Source organism: Carcharodon carcharias, chromosome 8 (assembly GCF_017639515.1).
Source record: "Carcharodon carcharias isolate sCarCar2 chromosome 8, sCarCar2.pri, whole genome shotgun sequence".
Taxonomy (NCBI): Eukaryota; Metazoa; Chordata; class Chondrichthyes; order Lamniformes; family Lamnidae; genus Carcharodon; species Carcharodon carcharias.
This window is the reverse complement of record NC_054474.1, coordinates 108,964,601-108,991,143: the sequence shown is the minus strand read 5'-3', so window position 1 is coordinate 108,991,143 and position 26,543 is coordinate 108,964,601. Positions and strand designations below refer to the sequence as shown.

Genomic DNA, 26,543 nt, shown 5'->3' with positions numbered 1-26,543 from the left:
CAATCTGATTTTTCCAGTTTACGCGTAGATTAAAACCACCCATGATTATTGCCATCCCTTTATCACAAGCACACAGTATTTTCTCTTGAATACTTTGTCTATGCTGTGGTGACTGTTAGGGGAACTGTAGACTACTCCAGCTAATGACTTATTTCCTCTACTATTCTTCATTGCCACCTAAACCGATTCTACATCCTGATCTCCTGAACCAAGGTCATCTCTAACTATTGTACCAATGCCCTCTTTGATTAACAGTGCTACCCCTCCACCTTTACCTAAACTCCTATTCTTATTGAATATCATGTACCCTTCAATATTAAGGACCCAATCATTGCCGTCCTGCAGCCACTTCTCCGTAATTGCTTTCAGATCGTATTTATTTACTTCAATGTAGGCCATCAATTCATTTACTGTGTGATGAATGCTGCGTGCATTCAGGTAGAGAGCCTTCGGTTTTGTCTTTTTATTACCTTTGGAACATCTAGTCTTGATTGTTGATGTATTTTTAAGTTTTTCTCTCTCTGTCCCTTCCTGCCATTCTCTAACCCTCATTTCTCGTATTACTATTTTGCTGTCCTGTCTTGACTCTCCACTTTGAATTGCTACCTCTACCCAAGCTTGATCCCTCACTTCTCTTGTTCAATTTAAAGCCCTGTCTACTTCCCTAGGTATGCAATTTGCGAGGACACTCATCCCAGCACGGTTCAGACATAAACTGTCCCAGCGTTACAGCCCCCACTTTCTCCTGTACTGATGCCAGTGTCCCACAAACTGGAACCCACTTTTCCAACACCAGTCTCTGAGCCACGCATTCAACTCTCTAATCTGATTTGCTCTATGCCAATTTGAATGTGGCTCAGGTCCAGCTTCTTAATTTGGTACCTAGCTCCTAATACTGACTTGCAAACCTACTGTAGTTTTTTGAGGACATAACCAGCAGACAGATAAGGGAGAACCAGTGGATGTGGTGTATTTGGATTTTGAGTAAGCTTTTGATAATTTCCCATATAAGATGTTAGTGTGTAAAATTAAAGTACTTAGGATTGGGGTAATATATTGGCATGGATTAAGAATTGGTTAGCAGACAGGAAATGGAGAGTAGGAACAAATGGGTCTTTTTTGCAGTGGCAGGCAGTGACTAGTGGGGTACTGCTGGGAGCAGTGATTGGGCCTGATCTATTCATGATATATATCAATGATTTGGATGAGGGAACCAAATGTAATATTTCCAAGTTTGCTGAAACTTGGTGGGAATGTGAGCGATGAGGAGGATGTTAAGAGGCTTCAAGGCAATTGAGATAGATTGAGAGAGTGAGCAAATACATGGCAGATGCCCCCTTTCTATCGGGGACCTGGGTTGGAGGGTGTTGCATGCAGCAGTCCCTTATAATCATAGGATGCATAGGTTCATGGACTCCCAGGACACATGCCCTTTTTGCGGTCTTGTGGAGTCCGTGGACCATGCTTATGTAGGGTGTGGTAGGTTGCACTCCCTTTTTAGTTATTTGAAAAACCTTTTATTAATGTTTTGTTTGCACTTCAGCCCCACGCTCTTGATCTATGGACACCCGGTGCGGAAGGGGGTCGGGAAGGAGGAGGAGCTCCTCGTGAACCTGCTCCTGGGCCTGGCCAAGTTGGCCATTAACAGGTCCAGGCAGCAGGTGATCGACGGCGGAATCCCGCCCAATTGTTTATCCCTCTTCTGTGGCTACGTTCGCGGCCAGATGTCCCTGGAGAGGGAGCACGCAGTGTCTGCTGGCACTCTCAAGGCCTTCCATGCTCTGTGGGCACCGCGGGGACTGGGGTGTTTTGTTGACCCCTTTAACCACATTTTGATTTAAAGTTTGTAAGTTTCCTTTAAACTTTGTTCTTGGTTTTACAGCTGACCTGAATTAGGGGCTGTGCCTGATTTATCCTAATTTTGTTAATTTAGTTTGATTGTTTTAACTCAGAAAGAGTTACATGGCAGATGCAGAATAACATGGACAAATGTGAAGTTATCCACTTTGGTGTGAAAGCCAGAATGGCAGAGTATTATTTAGATGGTGATAGATTGGGAAATGTTGATGTTCAATGGGACCTGGGTGTTCTTGAACATCAATCACTGAAAGCAAGCAGCTAAGAAGGCAAATGATATGTTGGCCTTCATTGTGAGAGGACTTGAGTACAGGAGCAAGGATGTCTTGCTGCAGCTGTACAGGACCTTGGTGAGACCACACCTGGAGTATTGTGTGCATGTTACGACACAGCTGAAGGTAAATGCTGAGCTGTTCAAATCTGAGAGGGAAACTTGAAACAACTGTCACAACTCATTTTCAATTTGTATAAATTTTGAGATGTGTGCCTTGAATTCAGTAGTAATAAGATCACCAAGTCTTATAGTTTTTTTTTATAAAACCACACTAAACATTTATTAATAAGAGAAATGATTTTAAATACATACGTAGATCTACACATTACTACTATGATAATTTCTAAATCCTCTAATCAATCTAACTCCCAGTTACACTTTCATTAAGGCAACAGTAAGACACATAGATTTTTAAAAACCCAGGCAGAATCAAATGATACAAAAACAGAAAATGCTGGAAAAACTCAGCAGATCTGGCAGCATCTGGAGACAGAAACAGAGTTAACTTTTCCAGTCCGTATGACTTTTCTTCAGAGCTTTGAAGAAGGTTTGTACGGACTCAAAACATTAATTCTGTTTCTCTCTTCAGGGATGCTGCCAGACCTGCTGAGTTTTTCCGTCATTTTCTGTTTTTGTTTCAGATTTCCAGCATCCGCAGTATTTTGATTTTATAGAAAGAGACATGGTATCATGAACAAGTTGAATTCCAAGGGAGTTTTCATAACTTCAGTCCTTTGAGGACTGCAATTTGAGGCATAGATACTGAAGGCTTTTCACACACTTGTAAGATCTTAAAAATGCCTTCCCTTACACACAGCCCTTAATCCATTATAAATGTCTTCCTCTTTGAATGTAAATACACATTGTTTCACTATGTCTTTGGACTTTATCTCCCTGATAATAAAAAGCTCTCTTAGCTCTAAGTTTTACCAGTAATCTTGGGGAAAAATAAACACATATTTCTAAACTTCCCCACGTTTATCTAATTAACATTTCAACCTAACCTCTCTTCTTAGATCAAAGCACCCAGACTAGCTGCCTCTAGTTCAATTAAATCTCACACACACAGATACAGACACATCCCACTATTACTCTGTTTTACAATAAATTCCAGTAACATTATGAGAGTTATTATATCTTCCTGACAGTGCAATTTTGATCTCCTTACCTAAGAAAGGATGTACTTGCCATAGAGGGAGTTCACCAGACTGATTCCCGGGATGACAGGATTGTTGTTTGAGGAGAGATTAGGCTGACTAGGCCTGTATTCACTGAAGTTTAGAAACGTATAAAATTCTGACAGGGCTGGACAGACTGGATGCTTCCTCTGGCTGGTGTGGGGGGTGGGGTGGGGGGGTGCTTTTAGAACATGGGGTCATAATCTCAGGATATGGGGTAGGCCTTTTAGGAGAAACGTCTTCACTCAGGTGGTGTTCAGAATGATGGAATTCTCAACCCCAGAAGGCTGTGGAGGCAAGTCACTGAATATATTTCAGAAGGAAATAGATAGATTTCTAGACTCCAAAGGCGTCAAGGGGTATGGGGAGAGAGCAGGAGTATGGTGTTGAAATAGAGGGTCAGCCATGATCATATTGAATGGCGGAGCAGGCTCAATGGGTTGAATTACCTATTCCAAGTTTCAATGAGACTAGCTTTAAATTCCAGATTTATTAATTGAATTTAAATTCCACCAGTTGCTGTGGTGGGATTTGAACCCATGTCCCCAGAGCATACCTGAGCATCCAGATTACTAGTCCAGTGACTTTACCACTACATTACTGCCACTCTTCAACCAATTTGATTCACTCTACCCGTTATCAAGAAACGGCTGAAGGCACTGGATACTATGGGCCCTGACAATATTCCGGCAATAGTACTGCAGACTTGTACTCCAGAACTTGCCACGCCCCTAGCCAAGCTGTTCCAGTACAGCTACAACACTGGCATCTACCCGGCTATATGAAAATTTGTCCAGGTATATCCTGTACACAAAAAGCAGGACAAATCCAACCCGGCCAATTACCGCCCCATCAGTCTACTCTCCGTCATCAGTAAAGTAATGGAAGGGGTCATCAACAGTGCTATCAAGCGGCACTTACTCAGCAATAACCTACTCACTGACACCCAGTTTGGGTTCCGTCAGGGTCACTCAGCCCCTACCTCATTTCGACCTTGGTTCAAACATGGACAAAAGAGCTGAGGTGAGGTGAGAGTGACTGCCCTTTACATCAAGCAGCATTTGACCGAGTGTGGCATCAAGGAACCTGATCAAAATTGGGGTCAATGGGAATAGGGGGAAAACGCTTCACTGGTTGAAGTCGTACCTAGCACAAAGGAAGATGGTAGTGGCTGTTCGAGGTCAATCATCTGCAGTAGTATCTTAGGCCCAACCATCTTCAACTGCTTCATCAATGGCCTTCCTTCCATCATAAGGCTGGAAGTGGGGATGTTAACTGCTGATTGCACAATGTTCAACACCATTCGCGACTCTTCAGAGATTGAAGCAGTCCATGTTCAAATGCAGCAAGACCTGGACAATATCCTGGCTTAGGCTGACAAATGACAAGTAACATTTGTGCCATACAAGTGCCAGACAATGACCATCTCTAACAAGAGAGAATCTAACCATCACCCCTTGATATTCAATTGCATTACCATAGAACCATTGAAAAATTACAGCACAGAAGGAGGCCATTTGGTCCATCTTGTCCATGCCAGCCGGAGGACACCCAGGTGCCCTTTCTAATCCGACCTTCCTGCAACCGGTCCATAGCCCTGCAGCTTACAGCACATTAGGTGGAGATCCAGGTACTTTTTAAAAGAGTTTAACGTTTCTGCCTCTACCACCAACTTGGGCAGCAAATTACAGACACTCACTACCATCTGTGTAAAAAAGTTCTTCCTAATGTGCCTCCTACACCTTCTGCCACTTATCTTGAATTTATGTCCCCTGAATCGCTTGAATCCCCCACTATCAACATCCTGGGTGTTACCATTGACCAGAAACTGAACTGGACTAGCCATATAAAAACTGTGGCTACAAGAGCAAGGCAGACACCAGGAATCGTGCAATGAGTAACTCACCTTCTGACTCCCCAAAGCCTGTCCACCACCTACAAGGCACAAGTCAGGAGTGTGATGGAATATTCTCCACTTGTCTGGCTGAATGCAGCTCCCACAACACTCAAGAAGCTGGACACCATCCAGGTCAAAGCTTGATTGGCTCCCATCCACAAACATTTGTTCCCTCCACCACCGACGCACAGTGGCAGCAGTGTGTACCATCTACAAGATGCACTGCACGAATTCACCAAGGCTCCTTTGATAGCACCTTCCAAAACCACAACCTCTACCATCTAGGACAAAGGTAGCAGATAGATTACTGCCCCATTAGTCTACTCTCCATCATCAGTAAAGTAATGGAAGGGGTCATCAACAGTGCTACCAAGCTGCACTTAAACAGCAATAACCTGCTCACAGATGCCACCACCTGAAAGTTCCCCTCCAAGTCACACCATCCTAAGTTGGAAATATATCGCCGTTCCTTCACTGTCGCTGGGTCAAAATCCTGGAACTCACTCCCTAACAACACAGTGGTTGCACCCACACCACAGGGACTGCAACGGTTCAAGAAGGCAGTTCACCACCATCTTCTCAAGGGCATTTAGGGATGGGCAATAAATGCTGGCCCAGCCAGTGAAGCCCACATTCTAATGAATAAAAAAAGTGACAGGCTCAGTGGAGTGCAGTATTCCAGGGTGGCTGGTTTGCCACAGATGTGTGTTCCTCATGTACCGTTTGTGTCATTCAGTGAATGGGGTGTTTTTTTACTGGTGTATTCACCCTGGTATGCATGCCCATACTGGACCTTGTACTGGAGTGATTAATTAATCTGTTGTTAACTGATTAACGAACCATTGGTTTGTGAGGTTCAGTTGCTTCAATTAGAATAATCATGAATTCTTCATTTTCCTTGTAGATAAGGACTATAGGATCCTGTGTGATGAACAGCCTATCGGGAGGCTCCTGTTTCGCCAGTTCTGTGAGACTCGACCAGAATTGTCACGCTGTGTGAAATTTTTGGATTCGGTGGTAAGTTCTGTATGTGTGTTGGCGCACTGGAGCCTGTGTCTGTTTGTTTATGTGTCTCTGTACACTGGAGCCTGTGTCTGTTTGTTTATGTATCTCTGTACACTGGAGCCTGTGTCTGTTTATGTGTCTCTGTACACTGGAGCCTGTGTCTGTTTGTTTATGTGTCTCTGTACACTGGAGCCTGTGTCTGTGCACTGGAGTTAGTGACTATTTGTTCTGTGCATGTGTCTGAGCACCCGATGCTCTATATAAAAAGGCTAAATGCTATTAATGAAGCATTCTCATGTTGCATTGAAGAGCAGGTTACAACCAGTTTAACCAGCTCGACAGTCTCCACCTGAAACTCTGAGCCACACATACATATGACATGACTGACCATCTCACCTGCCCACTTCTTCATCCCCCTATCTGCACCACTATGGCCCCATCTCTTTTTCCTCTCCCCATCTCTCTTTACCTACACCCCCACCGCCCTCCCCCTGCCCGTCCCTCCCCTCCCCTCGTCCAGCCCTGCCTCTCTCTCCCCTCCTCCTCTCACTCACTCACAGAACAAGATGAAACCAGCTGCATTAGGCTTGCCCATCAGGAAACTTAGCATTTTAAAAAAAAAAGTCTACTTTCATTGACTCACCTGAGAATGGAAACCAAAGTACATATTTCTTAAGATTTAGTTTTGTTTGCTTTTTCTTGAGTACATATGCCATGACCGAGCCATCTCACCTGTCTACTCATTCAACCCCTATCTGAACCCCTGCCACTGTGGCCCCATCTCTTTCCCCTCTCCCAGTCTCTCTTCCCCTTCCCCCCTTCCCTTTTTCCCCTCGCCCTTTCACCTTTCCCCTTTCCCCTCACCTCGTCACCTATTCCCCTTGCCCCGTCGCCCTTTCCACTCACCCCGTCGCCCTTTCCCATTTCCCCTCGCCCGTCGCCCTTTCCCCTCGCCCGTCGCCCTTTCCGCTTGCCCGTCGCCCTTTCCCCTCGCCCGTCGCCCTTTCCGCTTGCCCGTCGCCCTTTCCCCTCGCCCGTCGCCCTTTCCCCTCGCCCGTCTCCCTTTCCCCTCGCCCGTCTCCCTTTCCGCTCGCCCGTCTCCCTTTCCGCTCGCCCGTCTCCCTTTCCCCTCGCCCGTCTCCCTTTCCCCTCGCCCGTCGCCCTTTCCCCTCGCCCGTCTCCCTTTCCCCTCGCCCGTCTCCCTTTCCGCTCGCCCGTATCCCTTTCCGCTCGCCCGTCTCCCTTTCCGCTCGCCCGTCTCCCTTTCCGCTCGCCCGTCTCCCTTTCCGCTCGCCCGTCTCTCTTTCACATTTCCCCTCACCCCGTCAGCCTTTCCACTTTCCCCTCACCCGTCACGCTTTGCCCTTGCCTGTTACCCTTTGCCCTCGCCCATCACCCTTTCCCTTCGCCCGTCGCCCTTTCCCCTCGCCCGTCCCCCTTTCCCCTCTCCCGTCGCCCTCTCCCCTCGCCCGTCGCCCTTTCCCCTCTCCCTTCGCCCATCTCCCTTTCCCCTCGCCCATCTCTCTTTCCCCTTTCCCCTAGCCTCGTCGCCCATCACCCTTTCCCCTCGCCCATGTCCCTTTCCTCTCACCCATCGCCCTTTCCCCTTGCCCATCTCTCTTTCACATTTCCCCTCGCCCCGCCATCCCTTCCACTTTCCCCTCACCCGTCACGCTTTGCCCTTGCCTGTTACCCTTTGCCCTCCCCCATCGCCATTTCCCCTCGCCCATCGCCCTTTGCCCTCGCCCATCACCCTTTCACCTCGCCCGTCACCCTTTCCCCTCGCCCGTCACCCTTTCCCCTCGCCCGTCATCCTTTCCCCTCTCCCGTCGCCCTTTCCCCTCTCACGTCGCCCTTTCCCCTCGCCTGTCCCCCTTTCCCCTCTCCCGTCACCCTTTCCCCTCTCCCATCGCCCTTTCCCCTCGCCCGTCTCCCTTTCCGCTCGCTCGTCTCCCTTTCCGCTCGCCCGTCTCCCTTTCCACTCGCCCATCGCCCTTTCCCCTCCCCCGTCGCCCTTTCCCCTCCCCCATCGCCCTTTCCCCTCCCCCGTCGCCCTTTCCCCTCGCCGGCCTCCCTTTCCCCTCGCCGGCCTCCCTTTCCCCTCGCCGGCCTCCCTTTCCCCTCGCCGGCCTCCCTTTCCCCTCGCCGGCCTCCCTTTCCCCTCGCCGGTCTCCCTTTCCCCTCGCCGGTCTCCCTTTCCCCTCGCCGGTCTCCCTTTTCCCTCGCCGGTCTCCCTTTTCCCTCGCCGGTCTCCCTTTTCCCTCGCCGGTCTCCCTTTTCCCTCGCCGGTCTCCCTTTTCCCTCGCCCATCGCCCTTTCCCCTCGCCCGTCGCCCTTTCCCCTCGCCCGTCTCCCGTTCCCTTCGCCCATCATCGTCGCCCTTTCCCCTCGCCAGTTGCCCTTTTCCCTCGCCCTTCGCCCTTTCCCCTTGGCTGTCGCCCTTTCGCCTCTCCCGTCGGCCTTTCCCCTCTCCCGTCGCCCTTTCCTCTCGCCCGTCTCTCATTCCACTTTCCCCTCGCCCGTCACCCTTTCCCCTCGCCCGTCACCCTTTCCCCTCGCCCGTCGCCCTTTCCCCTCGCCCGTCACCCTTTCCCCTCGCCCATCGCCCTTTCCCCTCGCCCGTCACCCTTTCCCCTCGCCCGTCGCCCTTTCCCGTCGCCCTTTCCCCTCGCCCGTCGCCCTTTCCCCTCGCCCGTCGCCCTTTCCCCTCGCCCGTCGCCCTTTCCCCTCGCCCATCACATTTTGCCCTCTCCCGTCGCCCTTTGCCCTCGCCCGTCGCCCTTTCCCCTCGCCCATCACATTTTGCCCTCTCCCGTCGCCCTTTGCCCTCGCCCGTCGCCCTTTCCCCTCGCCCATCACATTTTGCCCTCTCCCGTCGCCCTTTGCCCTCGCCCGTCACCCTTTCCCCTCGCCCATCACATTTTGCCCTCGCCCGTCACCCTTTCCCGTCGCCCATCGCCCTTTCCCCTCGCCCGTCACCCTTTCCCCTCGCCCGTCACCCTTTCCCCTCGCAACGTCGCCTTTCCCCTAACCGGTCAGCCTTTCCCCTCGCCCCGTCGCACTTTTCCCTCGCCAATCGCCCATTCCCCTCGCCCATTGCCATTTCCCCTTGCACATTTACTTTTCCCCTCGACCCGTCGCCCTTTCCCCTCGCCCATCACATTTTGCCCTCTCCCGTCGCCCTTTGCCCTCACCTGTAGCCCTTTCCCCTCGCCCGTCACCCTTTACCCTCGTCCGTCGCCCTTTCCCCTCACCTGTCGCTCTTTCTCCTCAAATGTCGCCCTTTCGCCTCAGCCGTCGCCCTTTGCCCTCGCCCGTCACCCTTTCCCCTCGCCCGTCACCCTTTCCCCTCGCCCGTCACCCTTTCCCTTCAAGCCTCGCATCTTTCCCCTCGACCTTCAGCCTTTCTCCTCGCCGCAGCGCCCTTTCCGCTCTCCCATCTCCCTTTTCCCTCTCCCATCTTCTTTTCCCCTCACCCGTCGCCCTTTCCCCTCACCCGTCGCCCTTTCCCCTCGCCCGTCGCCCTTTCCCCTCGCCCGTCGCCCTTTCCCCTCGCCCGTCGCCCTTTCCCCTCGCCCGTCGCCCTTTCCCCTCGCCCGTCGCCCTTTCCCCTCACCCGTCGCCCTTTCCCGTCGCCCGTCACCCTTTCCCCTCGTCCGTCGCCCTTTCCCCTCGTCCGTCCCAATTTCCCCTCGCACTTCGCCCTCTCCCCTCGCCCGTTGCCCTTTTCCCTTTCCCCTCGCCCATCTCCCTTTCCCCTCGGCCGTCTCTCTTTCCACTCGCCCATCTCTCTTTCCCCTCGCCCGTCTCTCTTTCCCCTCGCCCGTCTCTCTTTCCCCTCGCCCGTCTCTCTTTCCCCTCGCCCGTCTCTCTTTCCCCTCGCCCGTCTCTCTTTCCCCTCGCCCGTCTCTCTTTCCCCTCGCCCGTCTCTCTTTCCCCTCGCCCGTCGCCATTTCCCCTCGCCCGTCGCCATTTCCCCTCGCCCGTCGCCATTTCCCCTCGCCCGTCGCCATTTCCCCTCGCACTTCGCCATTTCCCCTCGCCCGTCACCCTTACCCCTCGCCCGTCACCCTTTCCCTTCACCCTTCCCAACTTTCCCCACGACCTTCAGCCTTTCTCGTCGCCCCAGCGCCCTTTCCCCTCTCCCGTCACCTTTTCACCTCGCCCTTCGCCCTTTCCGCACTCCCGTTGCCCTTTCCCCTCGCCCGTCACCCTTTCCCTTCACGCCTCGCATCTTTCCCCTCGCCCGTCTCTCTTTCCCCTCGCCCGTCTCTTTCCCCTCGCCCGTCTCTCTTTCCCCTCGCCGATCACCCTTTCCCCTCGCCCGTCACCCTTTCCCCTCGCCCGTCACCCTTTCCCCTCTCCCGTCGCCCTTTCCCCTCTCACGTCGCCCTTTCCCCTCGCCCGTCCCCCTTTCCCCTCTCCCGTCGCCCTTTCCCCTCTCCCATCGCCCTTTCCCCTCGCCCGTCTCCCTTTCCCCTCGCTCGTCTCCCTTTCCGCTTGCCCGTCTCCCTTTCCGCTCGGCCGTCTCCCTTTCCGCTCGGCCGTCTCCCTTTCCGCTCGGCCGTCTCCCTTTCCGCTCGGCCGTCTCCCTTTCCGCTCGGCCGTCTCCCTTTCCGCTCGGCCGTCTCCCTTTCCCCTCGCCCGTCTCCCTTTCCCCTCGCCCGTCTCCCATTCCCCTCGCCCGTCTCCCTTTCCCCTCCACCGTCTCCCTTTCCCCTCGACCATCTCTCTTTCCCCTTTCCCCTCGTCCCGTCGCCTGACTCACTTTCCCCTCGCCCGTCATGCTTTCCCCTTTCCCCTCGCCCCATCGCCCTTTCCCCTTGCCCATTTCCTTTTCCCTCCCCCGTCACGCTTTCCCCTTTTCCCTCTCCCGTCACCCTTTCCCCTCGCCCGTCACCCTTTCCCCTCGCCCATCGCCCTTTCCCCACCCCCGTCGCCCTTTACCCTCCCCCATCGCCCTTTCCCCTCCCCCGTCGCCCTTTCCCCTCGCCGGCCTCCCTTTCCCCTCGCCGGCCTCCCTTTCCCCTCGCCGGTCTCCCTTTCCCCTCGCCGGTCTCCCTTTCCCCTCGCCGGTCTCCCTTTCCCCTCGCCGGTCTCCCTTTCCCCTCGCCGGTCTCCCTTTTCCCTCGCCGGTCTCCCTTTTCCCTCGCCGGTCTCCCTTTTCCCTCGCCGGTCTCCCTTTTCCCTCGCCGGTCTCCCTTTTCCCTCGCCGGTCTCCCTTTTCCCTCGCCGGTCTCCCTTTTCCCTCGCCGGTCTCCCTTTTCCCTCGCCCATCGCCCTTTCCCCTCGCCCGTCACCCTTTCCCTTCACGCCTCGCATCTTTCCCCTCGCCCGTCTCTCTTTCCCCTCGCCCGTCTCTCTTTCCCCTCGCCCGTCTCTCTTTCCCCTCGCCCGTCTCTCTTTCCCCTCGCCCATCACCCTTTCCCCTCGCCCGTCACCCTTTCCCCTCTCCCGTCACCCTTTCCCCTCTCCCGTCGCCCTTTTCCCTCTCCCGTCGCCCTTTCCCCTCTCCCGTCGCCCTTTCCCCTCTCCCGTCGCCCTTTCCCCTCTCACGTCGCCCTTTCCCCTCGCCCGTCCCCCTTTCCCCTCGCCCGTCCCCCTTTCCCCTCGCCCGTCTCCCTTTCCCCTCGCCCGTCTCCCTTTCCCCTCCACCGTCTCCCTTTCCCCTCGCCCATCTCTCTTTCCCCTTTCCCCTCGTCCCGTCGCCTGACTCACTTTCCCCTCGCCCGTCATGCTTTCCCCTTTCCCCTCGCCCCATCGCCCTTTCCCCTTGCCCATTTCCTTTTCCCTCCCCCGTCACGCTTTCCCCTTGTCCCTCTCCCGTCACCCTTTCCCCTCGCCCGTCACCCTTTCCCCTCGCCCATCGCCCTTTCCCCTCCCCCGTTGCCCTTTACCCTCCTCCATCGCCCTTTCCCCTCCCCCGTCGCCCTTTCCCCTCGCCGGCCTCCCTTTCCCCTCGCCGGCCTCCCTTTCCCCTCGCCGGCCTCCCTTTCCCCTCGCCGGTCTCCCTTTCCCCTCGCCGGTCTCCCTTTCCCCTCGCCGGTCTCCCTTTCCCCTCGCCGGTCTCCCTTTCCCGTCGCCGGTCTCCCTTTCCCCTCGCCGGTCTCCCTTTCCCCTCGCCCGTCTCCCGTTCCCTTCGCCCATCATCGTCGCCCTTTGCCCTCGCCAGTTGCCCTTTTCCCTCGCCCTTCGCCCTTTCCCCTTGGCAGTCGCCCTTTCGCCTCTCCCGTCGGCCTTTCCCCTCTCCCGTCGCACTTTCCTCTCGCCCGTCTCTCATTCCACTTTCCCCTCGCCCGTCACCCTTTCCCCTCGCCCGTCACCCTTTCCCCTCGCCCGTCACCCTTTCCCCTCGCCCGTCACCCTTTCCCCTCGCCCGTCACCCTTTCCCCTCGCCCATCGCCCTTTCCCCTCGCCCATCACCCTTTCCCCTCGCCCATCACCCTTTCCCCTCGCCCGTCACCCTTTCCCCTCGCCCGTCGCCCTTTCCCCTCGCCCATCACATTTTGCCCTCTCCCGTCGCCCTTTGCCCTCACCTGTAGCCCTTTCGCCTCGCCCGTCACCCTTTCCCCTCGCCCGTCACCCTTTCCCCTTGCCCGTCACCCTTTCCCCTCGCAACGTCGCCTTTCCCCTAACCGGTCAGCCTTTCCCCTCGCCCCGTCGCACTTTTCCCTCGCCCATCGCCCGTTCCCCTCGCCCATTGCCATTTCCCCTTGCACATTTACTTTTCCCCTCGACCCGTCGCCCTTTCCCCTCGCCCATCACATTTTGCCCTCTCCCGTCGCCCTTTGCCCTCACCTGTAGCCCTTTCCCCTCGCCCGTCACCCTTTCCCCTCGTCCGTCGCCCTTTCCCCTCGTCCGTCGCCCTTTCCCCTCTCCCGTCGTCCTTTCCCCTCACCTGTCGCCCTTTCCCCTCACCCGTCGCCCTTTGCCCTCGCCCGTCGCCCTTTCCCCTCGCCCGTCACCCTTTCCCCTCGCCCGTCGCCCTTTCCCCTCGCCCGTCACCGTTTCCCCTCGCCCGTCGCCCTTTCCCCTCGCCCGTCGCCCTTTCCCCTCGTCCGTCGCCCTTTCCCCTCGTCCGTCCCCATTTCCCCTCGCCCGTCACCCTATCCCCTCGCCCGTCACCCTATCCCCTCGCCCGTCACCCTATCCCCTCGCCCGTCACCCTATCCCCTCGCCCGTCACCCTTTCCCCTCGCCCGTCACCCTTTCCCCTCGCCCATCACCCTTTCCCCTCGCCCGTCACCCTTTCCCCTCGCCTGTCACCCTTTCCCCTCGCCCGTCACCCTTACCCTTCATGCCTCGCATCTTTCCCCTCGACCTTCAGCCTTTCTCCTCGCCGCAGCGCCCTTTCCGCTCTCCCATCTCCCTTTTCCCTCTCCCATCTCCTTTTCCCCTCGCCCGTCGCCCTTTCCCCTCGCCCGTCGCCCTTTCCCCTCGCCCGTCGCCCTTTCCCCTCGCCCGTCGCCCTTTCCCCTCGCCCGTCGCCCTTTCCCCTCGCCCGTCGCCCTTTCCCCTCGCCCGTCGCCCTTTCCCCTCGCCCGTCGCCCTTTCCCCTCGCCCGTCGCCCTTTCCCCTCGCCCGTCGCCCTTTCCCCTCGCCCGTCGCCCTTTCCCCTCGCCCGTCGCCCTTTCCCCTCGCCCGTCGCCCTTTCCCCTCTCCCGTTGTCCTTTCCCCTCGCCCGTCACCCTTTCCCTTCACGCCTCGCATCTTTCCCCTCGCCTGTCTCTCTTTCCCCTCGCCCGTCTCTCTTTCCCCTCGCCCGTCTCTCTTTCCCCTCGCCCGTCTCTCTTTCCCCTCGCCCGCCTCTCTTTCCCCTCGCCCGCCTCTCTTTCCCCTCGCCCGTCGCCCTTTCCCCTCGCCCGTCGCCCTTTCCCCTCGCCCGTCGCCCTTTCCCCTCGCCCGTCGCCCTTTCCCCTCGCCCGTCGCCCTTTCCCCTCTCCCGTTGTCCTTTCCCCTCGCCCGTCACCCTTTCCCTTCACGCCTCGCATCTTTCCCCTCGCCTGTCTCTCTTTCCCCTCGCCCGTCTCTCTTTCCCCTCGCCCGTCTCTCTTTCCCCTCGCCCGTCTCTCTTTCCCCTCGCCCGCCTCTCTTTCCCCTCGCCCGCCTCTCTTTCCCCTCGCCCGTCTCTCTTTCCCCTCGCCCGTCTCTCTTTCCCCTCGCCCGTCTCTCTTTCCCCTCGCCCGTCTCTCTTTCCCCTCGCCCGTCTCTCTTTCCCCTCGCCCGTCGCCCTTTCCCCTCGCCCGTCGCCCTTTCCCCTCGCCCGTCGCCCTTTCCCTTCGCCCGTCGCCATTTCCCCTCGCGCTTCGCCCTTTCCCCTCACCCGTCGCCATTTCCCCTCGCCCGTCACGCTTTCCCTTCACCCTTCCCAACTTTCCCCATGACCTTCAGCCTTTCTCGTCGCCCCAGCGCCCTTTCCCCTCTCCCGTCACGTTTTCCCCTCGCCCTTCGCCCTTTCCCCTCGCCCGTCGCCCTTTCCCTTCATGCCTCGCATCTTTCCCCTCAACCTTCAGTCTTTCTCCTCGCCGCAGCTCCCTTTCCGCTCTCCCATCTCCCTTTTCCCTCTCCCATCTCCTTTTCCCCTCGCCCGTCGCCCTTTCCCCTTGCCCGTCGCCCTTTCCCCTCGCCCGTCGCCCTTTCCCCTCGCCCGTCGCCCTTTCCCCTCGCCCGTCGCCCTTTCCCCTCGCCCGTCGTCCTTTTCCCTCGCCCGTCGCCCTTTTCCCTCGCCCGTCGCCCTTTTCCCTTTCCCCTCGCCCATCTCCCTTTCCCCTCGGCCATCTCTCTTTCCCCTCGCCCTTGTCCTTTTCCCCTCGCCCGTCGCCCATCGCCCTTTCCCCTCGCCCGTCGCCCTTTTCCCTCGCCCGTTGCCCTTCCCCCTCACCCGTCGCCCTATCCCCTCGCCCCGTCGCCCTTTCCCCTTGCCCATTAACTTTTCCCCTCGCCCATCGCCCTTTCCCCTTATCCGTCGCGCTTTGCCCTCGCCCGTCTCCCTTTCCAATCGCCCGTCTCCCTTTGCCCTCGCCCGTCTCCCTTTCTCCCTCGCCCGTCGCCCTTTTCCCTTTCCCCTCGCCCATCTCCCTTTCCCCTCGGCCAACTCTCTTTCCCCTCACCCATGTCCTATTCCCCTCTCCCGTCGCCCTTTCCCCTTTCCCCTCGCCCTTTTCCCTTTCCCCTTGCCCATCTCTCTTTCCCCTCGCCCGTCTCTCTTTCCCCTCGCCCGTCAACCTTTCCCCTCGTCCGTCGCCCTTTCCCCTCTCCCGTCGTCCTTTCCCCTCACCTGTCGCACTTTCTCCTCAAATGTCGCCCTTTCCCCTCACCCGTCGCTCTTTGCCCTCGCCCGTCGCCCTTTCCCCTCGCCCGTCACACTTTCCCCTCGCCCGTCACCCTTTCCCCTCGCCCGTCGCCCTTTCCCCTCGCCCGTCACCCTTTCCCCTCGCCCGTCGCCCTTTCCCCTCGTCCGTCGCCCTTTCCCCTCGTCCGTCGCCCTTTCCCCTCGTCCGTCGCCATTTCCCCTCGCCCGTCACCCTATCCCCTCGCCCGTCTCCCTATCCCCTCGCCCGTCACCCTTTCCCCTCGCCCGTCACCCTTTCCCCTCACCCGTCACCCTTTCCCCTCGCCCGTCACCCTTTCCCCTCGCCCGTCACCCTTTCCCCTCGCCCGTCACCCTTTCCCCTCGCCTGTCACCCTTACCCTTCATGCCTCGCATCTTTCCCCTCGACCTTCAGCCTTTCTCCTCGCCGCAGCGCCCTTTCCGCTCTCCCATCTCCCTTTTCCCTCTCCCATCTCCTTTTCCCCTCGCCCGTCGCCCTTTCCCCTCGCCCGTCGCCCTTTCCCCTCGCCCGTCGCCCTTTCCCCTCGCTTTTGCCCTTTCCCCTCGCCCGTCGCCCTTTCCCCTCGCCCGTCGCCCTTTCCCCTCGCCCGTCACCCTTTCCCCTCGCCCGTCGCCCTTTCCCCTCGCCCGTCACCGTTTCCCCTCGCCCGTCGCCCTTTCCCCTCGCCCGTCGCCCTTTCCCCTCGTCCGTCGCCCTTTCCCCTCGTCCGTCCCCATTTCCCCTCGCCCGTCACCCTATCCCCTCGCCCGTCACCCTATCCCCTCGCCCGTCACCCTATCCCCTCGTCCGTCACCCTATCCCCTCGCCCGTCACCCTTTCCCCTCGCCCGTCACCCTTTCCCCTCGCCCGTCACCCTTTCCCCTCGCCCATCACCCTTTCCCCTCGCCCGTCACACTTTCCCCTCGCCCGTCACACTTTCCCCTCGCCCGTCACCCTTTCCCCTCGCCCGTCACCCTTTCCCCTCGCCCGTCACCCTTTCCCCTCGCCCGTCGCCCTTTCCCTCGCCCGTCGCCCTTTCCCCTCGCCCGTCGCCCTTTCCCCTCGCCCGTCGCCCTTTCCCCTCGCCCGTTGCCCTTTCCCCTCTCCCGTTGCCCTTTCCCCTCGCCCGTCACCCTTTCCCTTCACGCCTCGCATCTTTCCCCTCGCCTGTCTCTCTTTCCCCTCGCCCGTCTCTCTTTCCCCTCGCCCGTCTCTCTTTCCCCTCGCCCGTCTCTCTTTCCCCTCGCCCGTCTCTCTTTCCCCTCGCCCGTCTCTCTTTCCCCTCGCCCGTCTCTCTTTCCCCTCGCCCGTCTCTCTTTCCCCTCGCCCGCCTCTCTTTCCCCTCGCCCGTCTCTCTTTCCCCTCGCCCGTCTCTCTTTCCCCTCGCCCGTCGCCCTTTCCCTTCATGCCTCGCATCTTTCCCCTCGACCTTCAGTCTTTCTCCTCGCCGCAGCGCCCTTTCCGCTCTCCCATCTCCCTTTTCCCTCTCCCATCTCCTTTTCCCCTCGCCCGTCGCCCTTTCCCCTCGCCCGTCGCCCTTTCCCCTCGCCCGTCGCCCTTTCCCCTCGCCCGTCACCCTTTCCCCTCGCCCTTCGCCCATTTCCCTCGCCCGTCGCCCTTTTCCCTCGCCCGTCGCCCTTTTCCCTTTCCCCTCGCCCATCTCCCTTTCCCCTCGGCCATCTCTCTTTCCCCTCGCCCTTGTCCTTTTCCCCTCGCCCGTCGCCCATCGCCCTTTCCCCTCGCCCGTCGCCCTTTCCCTCGCCCGTTGCCCTTCCCCCTCACCCGTCGCCCTATCCCCTCGCCCCGTCGCCCTTTCCCCTTGCCCATTAACTTTTCCCCTCGCCCATCGCCCTTTCCCCTTATCCGTCGCGCTTTGCCCTCGCCCGTCTCCCTTTCCAATCGCCCGTCTCCCTTTGCCCTCGCCCGTCTCCCTTTCTCCCTCGCCCGTCGCCCTTTTCCCTTTCCCCTCGCCCATCTCCCTTTCCCCTCGGCCAACTCTCTTTCCCCTCACCCATGTCCTTTTCCCCTCGCCCGTCGCCCTTTCCCCTTTCCCCTCGCCCTTTTCCCTTTCCCCTTGCCCATCTCTCTTTCCCCTCGCCCGTCTCTCTTTCCCCTCGCCCGTCAACCTTTCCCCTCGTCCGTCGCCCTTTCCCCTCTCCCGTCGTCCTTTCCCCTCACCTGTCGCACTTTCTCCTCAAATGTCGCCCTTTCCCCTCACCCGTCGCTCTTTGCCCTCGCCCGTCGCACTTTCCCCTCGCCCGTCACACTTTCCCCTCGCCCGTCACCCTTTCCCCTCGCCCGTCGCCCTTTCCCCTCGCCCGTCACCCTTTCCCCTCACCCGTCGCCCTTTCCCCTCGTCCGTCGCCCTTTCCCCTCGTCCGTCGCCCTTTCCCCTCGTCCGTCGCCCTTTCCCCTCGTCCGTCGCCATTTCCCCTCGCCCGTCAGCCTATCCCCTCGCCCGTCTCCCTATCCCCTCGCCCGTCACCCTATCCCCTCGCCCGTCACCCTATCCCCTCGCCCGTCACCCTTTCCCCTCGCCTGTCACCCTTTCCCCTCGCCCGTCACCCTTTCCCCTCGCCCGTCACCCTTTCCCCTCGCCCGTCACCCTTTCCCCTCACCCGTCACCCTTTCCCCTCGCCCGTCACCCTTACCCTTCATGCCTCGCATCTTTCCCCTCGACCTTCAGCCTTTCTCCTCGCCGCAGCGCCCTTTCCGCTCTCCCATCTCCCTTTTCCCTCTCCCATCTCCTTTTCCCCTCACCCGTCGCCCTTTCCCCTCGCCCGTCGCCCTTTCCCCTCGCCCGTCGCCCTTTCCCCTCACCCGTCGCCCTTTCCCCTCGCTTTTGCCCTTTCCCCTCGCCGGCGCCCTTTCCCCTCGCCTGTCGCCCTTTCCCCTCGCCCGTCGCCCTTTCCCCTCGCCCGTCGCCCTTTCCCCTCACCCTTCGCCCTTTGCCCTCGCCCGTCGCCCTTTCCCCTCGCCCGTCACCCTTTCCCCTCGCCCGTCGCCCTTTCCCCTCGACCGTCAGCGTTTCCCCTCGCCCGTCGCCCTTTCCCCTCGCCCGTCGCCCTTTCCCCTCGCCCGTCGCCCTTTCCCCTCGTCCGTCGCCCTTTCCCCTCATCCGTCCCCATATCCCCTCGCCCGTCACCCTATCCCCTCGCCCGTCACCCTATCCCCTCGCCGGTCACCCTATCCCCTCGCCCGTCACCCTTTCCCCTCACCCGTCACCCTTTCCCCTCGCCCGTCACCCTTTCCCCTCGCCCGTCACCCTTTCCCCTCGCCCGTCACCCTTTCCCCTCGCCTGTCACCCTTTCCCCTCGCCCGTCACCCTTACCCTTCATGCCTCGAATCTTTCCCCTCGACCTTCAGCCTTTCTCCTCGCCGCAGCGCCCTTTCCGCTCTCCCATCTCCCTTTTCCCTCTCCCATCTCCTTTTCCCCTCGACCGTCGCCCTTTCCCCTCGCCCGTCGCCCTTTCCCCTCGCCCGTCGCCCTTTCCCCTCGCCCGTCGCCCTTTCCCCTCGCCCGTCGCCCTTTCCCCTCGCCCGTCGCCCTTTCCCCTCGCCCGTCGCCCTTTCCCCTCGCCCGTCGCCCTTTCCCCTCACCCGTTGCCCTTTCCCCTCTCCCGTTGCCCTTTCCCCTCGCCCGTCAGCCTTTCCCTTCACGCCTCGCATCTTTCCCCTCGCCCGTCTCTCTTTCCCCTCGCCCGTCTCTCTTTCCCCTCGCCCGTCTCTCTTTCCCCTCGCCCGTCTCTCTTTCCCCTCGCCCGTCTCTCTTTCCCCTCGCCCGTCTCTCTTTCCCCTCGCCTGTCTCTCTTTCCCCTCGCCCGTCGCCCTTTCCCCTCGCCCGTCGCACTTTCCCCTCGCCCGTCGCCCTTTCCCCTCGCCCGTCGCACTTTCCCTTCGCCCGTCGCCATTTCCCCTCGCCCTTCGCCCTTTCCCCTCGCCCGTCGCCATTTCCCCTCGCCCGTCACGCTTTCCCTTCGCCCTTCCCAACTTTCCCCATGACCTTCAGCCTTTCTCGTCGCCCCAGCGCCCTTTCCCCTCTCCCGTCACCTTTTCCCCTCGCCCTTCGCACTTTCCCCTCGCCCGTCGCCCTTTCCCTTCATGCCTCGCATCTTTCCCCTCGACCTTCAGTCTTTCTCCTCGCCGCAGCGCCCTTTCCGCTCTCCCATCTCCCTTTTCCCTCTCCCATCTCGTTTTCCCCTCGCCCGTCGCCCTTTCCCCTCGCCCGTCGCCCTTTCCCCTCGCCCGTCGCCCTTTCCCCTCGCCCGTCGCCCTTTTCCCTCGCCCGTCGCCCTTTTCCCTTTCCCCTCGCCCATCTCCCTTTCCCCTTGGCCATCTCTCTTTCCCCTCGCCCTTGTCCTTTTCCCCTCGCCCGTCGCCCATCGCCCTTTCCCCTCGCCCGTCGCCCTTTTCCCTCGCCCGTTGCCCTTCCCCCTCACCCGTCGCCCTATCCCCTCGCCCCGTCGCCCTTTCCCCTTGCCCATTAACTTTTCCCCTCGCCCATCGCCCTTTCCCCTTATCCGTCGCGCTTTGCCCTCGCCCGTATCACTTTCCAATCGCCCGTCTCCCTTTGCCCTCGCCCGTCTCCCTTTCTCCCTCGCCCGTCGCCCTTTTCCCTTTCCCCTCGCCCATCTCCCTTTCCCCTCGGCCAACTCTCTTTCCCCTCACCCATGTCCTTTTCCCCTCGCCCGTCGCCCTTTCCCCTTTCCCCTCGCCCTTTTCCCTTTCCCCTTGCCCATCTCTCTTTCCCCTCGCCCGTCTCTCTTTCCCCTCGCCCGTCAACCTTTCCCCTCGTCCGTCGCCCTTTCCCCTCTCCCGTCGTCCTTTCCCCTCACCTGTCGCTCTTTCTCCTCAAATGTCGCCCTTTCCCCTCACCCGTCGCTCTTTGCCCTCGCCCGTCGCCCTTTCCCCTCGCCCGTCACCCTTTCCCCTCGCCCGTCGCCCTTTCCCCTCGCCCGTCACGCTTTCCCCTCGCCCGTCACCCTTTCCCCTCGCCCGTCGCCCTTTCCCCTCGTCCGTCGCCCTTTCCCCTCGTCCGTCCCCATTTCCCCTCGCCCGTCAGCCTATCCCCTCGCCCGTCTCCCTATCCCCTCGCCCGTCACCCTATCCCCTCGCCCGTCACCCTATCCCCTCGCCCGTCACCCTTTCCCCTCGCCCGTCACACTTTCCCCTCGCCCGTCACCCTTTCCCCTCGCCCGTCACCCTTTCCCCTCGCCCGTCACCCTTTCCCCTCGCCCGTCACCCTTTCCCCTCGCCCGTCACCCTTTCCCCTCGCCCGTCACCCTTACCCTTCATGCCTCGCATCTTTCCCCTCGACCTTCAGCCTTTCTCCTCGCCGCAGCGCCCTTTCCGCTCTCCCATCTCCCTTTTCCCTCTCCCATCTCCTTTTCCCCTCGCCCGTCGCCCTTTCCCCTCGCCCGTCGCCCTTTCCCCTCGCCCGTCGCCCTTTCCCCTCGCCCGTCGCCCTTTTCCCTCGCCCGTCGCCCTTTTCCCTTTCCCCTCGCCCATCTCCCTTTCCCCTCGGCCATCTCTCTTTCCCCTCACCCATGTCCTTTTCCCCTCGCCCGTCGCCCTTTCCCCTTTCCCCTCGCCCTTTTCCCTTTCCCCTCGCCTGTCTCTCTTTCCCCTCGCCCGTCTCTCTTTCCCCTCGCCCGTCTCTCTTTCCCCTCGCCCGTCTCTCTTTCCCCTCGCCCGTCTCTCTTTCCCCTCGCCCGTCTCTCTTTCCCCTTGCCCGTCTCTCTTTCCCCTCACCAGTCTCCCTTTCCCTTCGCCCCTTGCACCTTTCCCCTCGACCTTCAGCCTGTTTCCTCACCCCAGCACCCTTTCCCCTTACCTCTCTCCCTTTCCCTTTTCCCCTCATCCCGTCGCCCTTTCCCCTCGCCCGTCATCCATTCCCCTCGCCCCGTCGCCCTTTCCCCTAACCATTTACTTTTCCCCTCGCCCATCGCCCTTTCTACTCGCCCGTCGCCCTTTTCCCTCGCCCGTTGCCCTACCCCCTCGCCAGTCACCCTTTCCCCCATCCGTAGCGTTTTCCCCTCGCCCGTCTCCATTTCCCCTCGCCCGTCTCCCTTTCCCCTCGCCAGTCTCCCTTTCCCCTCGCCCGTCTCCCTTTCCCCTCGCCCGTCTCTCTTTCCCCTTGCCCGTCTCCCTTTCCCCTCGCCCGTCTATCTTTCCCCTCGCCCGTCTCTCTTTCCCCTCGCCCGTCTCTCTTTCCCCTCGCCCGTCTCTCTTTCCCCTCGCCCGTCTCTCTTTCCCCTCGCCCGTCTCTCTTTCCCCTCGCCCGTCTCTCTTTCCCCTCGCCCGTCGCCCTTTCCCCTCGCCCGTCGCCCTTTCCCCTCGCCCGTCGCCATTTCCCCTCGCCCTTCGCCCTTTCCCCTCACCCGTCGCCATTTCCTCTCGCCCGTCACGCTTTCCCTTCGCCCTTCCCAACTTTCCCCACGACCTTCAGCCTTTCTCGTCGCCCCAGCGCCCTTTCCCCTCTCCCGTCACCTTTTCCCCTCGCCCTTCGCCCTTTCCCCTCGCCCGTCGCCCTTTCCCTTCATGCCTCGCATCTTTCCCCTCGACCTTCAGCCTTTCTCCTCGCCGCAGCGCCCTTTCCGCTCTCCCATCTCCCTTTTCCCTCTCCCATCTCCTTTTCCCCTCGCCCGTCGCCCTTTCCCCTGGCCCGTCGCCCTTTCCCCTCGCCCGTTGCACTTTTCCCTCGCCCGTCGCCCTTTTCCCTTTCCCCTCGCCCATCTCCCTTTCCCCTCGCCCATCTCTCTTTCCCCTCGCCCTTGTCCTTTTCCCCTCGCCCGTTGCCCATCGCCCTTTCCCCTCGCCCGTCGCCCTTTTCCCTCGCCCGTTGCCCTTCCCCCTCACCCGTCGCCCTAACCCCTCACCCCGTTGCCCTTTCCCCTTGCCCATTAACTTTTCCCCTCGCCCATCGCCCTTTCCCCTTATCCGTCGCGCTTTGCCCTCGCCCGTCTCCCTTTCCAATCGCCCGTCTCCCTTTGCCCTCGCCCGTCTCCCTTTCTCCCTCGCCCGTCGCCCTTTTCCCTTTCCCCTCGCCCATCTCCCTTTCCCCTCGGCCATCTCTCTTTCCCCTCACCCATGTCCTTTTCCCCTCGCCCGTCGCCCTTTCCCCTTTCCCCTCGCCCTTTTCCCTTTCCCCTTGCCCATCTCTCTTACCTCTCTCCCTTTCCCCTTTCCCCTCATCCCGTCGCCCTTTCCCCTCGCCCGTCATCCATTCCCCTCGCCCCGTCGCCCTTTCCCCTAACCATTTACTTTTCCCCTCGCCCATCGCCCTTTCTACTCGCCCGTCGCCCTTTTCCCTCGCCCGTTGCCCTACCCCCTCGCCAGTCACCCTTTCCCCCATCCGTAGCGTTTTCCCCTCGCCCGTCTCCCTTTCCCCTCGCCAGTCTCCCTTTCCCCTCGCCCGTCTCCCTTTCCCCTCGCCCGTATCTCTTTCCCCTCGCCCGTCTCCCTTTCCCCTCGCCCGTCTATCTTTCCCCTCGCCCGTCTCTCTTTCCCCTCGCCCGTCTCTCTTTCCCCTCGCCCGTCTCTCTTTCCCCTCGCCCGTCTCTCTTTCCCCTCGCCCGTCTCTCTTTCCCCTCGCCCGTCTCTCTTTCCCCTCGCCCGTCGCCCTTTCCCCTCGCCCGTCGCCATTTCCCCTCGCCCTTCGCCCTTTCCCCTCACCCGTCGCCATTTCCTCTCGCCCGTCACGCTTTCCCTTCGCCCTTCCCAACTTTCCCCACGACCTTCAGCCTTTCTCGTCGCCCCAGCGCCCTTTCCCCTCTCCCGTCACCTTTTCCCCTCGCCCTTCGCCCTTTCCCCTCGCCCGTCGCCCTTTCCCTTCATGCCTCGCATCTTTCCCCTCGACCTTCAGCCTTTCTCCTCGCCGCAGCGCCCTTTCCGCTCTCCCATCTCCCTTTTCCCTCTCCCATCTCCTTTTCCCCTCGCCCGTCGCCCTTTCCCCTGGCCCGTCGCCCTTTCCCCTCGCCCGTCGCCCTTTTCCCTCGCCCGTCGCCCTTTTCCCTTTCCCCTCGCCCATCTCCCTTTCCCCTCGCCCATCTCTCTTTCCCCTCGCCCTTGTCCTTTTCCCCTCGCCCGTTGCCCATCGCCCTTTCCCCTCGCCCGTCGCCCTTTTCCCTCGCCCGTTGCCCTTCCCCCTCACCCGTCGCACTAACCCCTCACCCCGTTGCCCTTTCCCCTTGCCCATTAACTTTTCCCCTCGCCCATCGCCCTTTCCCCTTATCCATCGCGCTTTGCCCTCGCCCGTCTCCCTTTCCAATCGCCCGTCTCCCTTTGCCCTCGCCCGTCTCCCTTTCTCCCTCGCCCGTCGCCCTTTTCCCTTTCCCCTCGCCCATCTCCCTTTCCCCTCGGCCATCTCTCTTTCCCCTCACCCATGTCCTTTTCCCCTCGCCCGTCGCCCTTTCCCCTTTCCCCTCGCCCTTTTCCCTTTCCCCTTGCCCATCTCTCTTTCCCCTCGCCCGTCTCTCTTTCCCCTCGCCCGTCTCTCTTTCCCCTCGCCCGTCTCTCTTTCCCCTCGCCCGTCTCTCTTTCCCCTCGCCCGTCTCTCTTTCCCCTCGCCCGTCTCTCTTTCCCCTCGCCCGTCTCTCTTTCCCCTCGCCCGTCTCTCTTTCCCCTTGCCTGTCTCTCTTTCCCCTCACCCGTCTCTCTTTCCCTTTGCCCGTCTCTCTTTCCCCTCACCCGTCTCCCTTTCCCTTCGCCCCTTGCACCTTTCCCCTCGACCTTCAGCCTGTTTCCTCACCCCAGCACCCTTTCCCCTTACCTCTCTCCCTTTCCCCTTTCCCCTCATCCCGTCGCCCTTTCCCCTCGCCCGTCATCCATTCCCCTCGCCCCGTCGCCCTTTCCCCTAACCATTTACTTTTCCCCTCGCCCATCGCCCTTTCTACTCGCCCGTCGCCCTTTTCCCTCGCCCGTTGCCCTACCCCCTCGCCAGTCACCCTTTCCCCCATCCGTAGCGTTTTCCCCTCACCCGTCTCCCTTTCCCCTCGCCCGTCTCCCTTTCCCCTCGCCCGTCTCCCTTTCCCCTCGCCCGTCTATCTTTCCCCTCGCCCGTCTATCTTTCCCCTCGCCCGTCTCTCTTTCCCCTCGCCCATCTCCCTTTCCCCTCGCCCGTCTATCTTTCCCCTCGCCCGTCTCCCTTTCCCCTCGCTCGTCGCCATTTCCCCTCGCTCGTCGCCATTTCCCCTCGCCCGTCTCCCTTTCCCCTCGCCCGTCTCCCTTTCCCCTCGCCCGTCACCCTTTTCCTTCACGCCTCACTTCTTTCCCCTCGACCTTCAGCCTTTCTCCTCGCCGCAGCGCCCTTTCCGCTCTCCCATCTCCTTTTCCCCTCGCCCGTCGCCCTTTCCCCTCGCCAGTCACCCTTTCCCCCATCCGTAGCGTTTTCCCCTCGCCCGTCTCCATTTCCCCTCGCCCGTCTCCCTTTCCCCTCGCCAGTCTCCCTTTCCCCTCGCCCGTCTCCCTTTCCCCTCGCCCGTCTCCCTTTCCCCTCGCCCGTCTCCCTTTCCCCTCGCCCGTCTATCTTTCCCCTCGCCCGTCTATCTTTCCCCTCGCCCGTCTCTCTTTCCCCTCGCCCATCTCCCTTTCCCCTCGCCCGTCTATCTTTCCCCTCGCCCGTCTCCCTTTCCCCTCGCTCGTCGCCATTTCCCCTCGCTCGTCGCCATTTCCCCTCGCCCGTCTCCCTTTCCCCTCGCCCGTCTCCCTTTCCCCTCGCCCGTCACCCTTTTCCTTCACGCCTCACTTCTTTCTCCTCGACCTTCAGCCTTTCTCCTCGCCGCAGCGCCCTTTCCGCTCTCCCATCTCCTTTTCCCCTCGCCCGTCGCCCTTTCCCCTCGCCCCTTGCACCTTTCCCCTCGACCTTCAGCCTGTCTCCTCATCCCGTCGCCCTTTCCCTTCGCCCCTCGACCTTACCCCTCAACCATTAGCCTTTCCCCTCACCGCATCGCCCTTTCCCCTCAACCGTCCCCTTTCCCCTCGCCCGTCGCCATCTCCCCTCACCCGTCGCCCTTTCCCCTCGCCCGTCGCCCTTTCCCCTCGCCCGTCGCCCTTTCCCCTCGCACTTCGCCATCTCCCCTCGCCCGTCGCCCTTTCCCCTTTCCCCTCGCCCTTTTCCCTTTCCACTCGCCCGTCTCCTTTTCCCCTCGCCCGTCTCTCTTTCCCCTCGCCCGTCACCATTTCCCTTCGCCCCTCGCACCTTTCCCCTCGACCTTCAGCCTGTCTCCTCACCCCAGCACCCTTTCCCCTTACCTCTCTCCCTTTCCCCTCGCCCCGTCGCCCTTTCCCCTAACCATTTACTTTTCCCCTCGCCCATCGCCCTTTCCACTCGCCCGTCGCCCTTTTCTCTCGCCCGTTGCCCTTCCCCCTCGCCAGTCACCCTTTTCCCTCATCCGTAGCGCTTTCCCCTCGCCCGTCTCCCTTTCCCCTCGCCCGTCTCCCTTTCCCCTCGAACGTCTCCCTTTCCCCTCGCCCGTCTCCCTTTCCCCTCGCCCGTCTCCCTTTCCCCTCGCCCGTCACCCTTTCCCCTCGCCCGTCTCCCTTTCCCCTCGCCCGTCGCCCTTTTCTCTCGCCTGTTGCCCTTCCCCCTCGCCAGTCACCCTTTTCCCTCATCCGTAGCGCTTTCCCCTCGCCCGTCTCCCTTTCCCCTCGCCCGTCTCCCTTTCCCCTCGCCCGTCACCCTTTCCCCTCGAACGTCTCCCTTTCCCCTCGCCCGTCTCCCTTTCCCCTCGCCCGTCTCCCTTTCCCCCGCCCGTCACCCTTTCCCCTCGCCCGTCTCCCTTTCCCCTCGCCCGTCTCCCTTTCCCCTCTCCCGTCTCCCTTTCCCCTCTACCGTCTCCCTTTCCCCTCGCCCGTCTCCTTTTCCACTCGCCCGTCTCCCTTTCCACTTTCCCCTCATCCCGTCGCCCTTTCCCTTCGCCCCGCGACCTTTCCCCTCAACCATTAGCCTTTCCCCTCACCTCATCGCCCTTTCCCCTCGACCGTCCCCCTTTCCCCTCGCCCGTCGCCATCTCCCCTCGCCCG

At 60.4% G+C, this 26,543-nt stretch overlaps 1 protein-coding gene across 2 annotated transcripts in view; it reads left to right on the top strand.

Moving 5' to 3' along the window:
• Positions 1 to 26,543, top strand: part of grk6 (G protein-coupled receptor kinase 6) — a 655,919-nt gene that overhangs the window by 333,568 nt on the left and 295,808 nt on the right. For both annotated transcript variants that reach the window (XM_041194284.1, XM_041194282.1), the window contains exon 3: positions 6,111 to 6,223. In XM_041194284.1, coding sequence (XP_041050218.1) covers positions 6,111 to 6,223 — 113 coding nt within the window. The remainder of the gene's footprint in view (positions 1 to 6,110; positions 6,224 to 26,543) is intronic.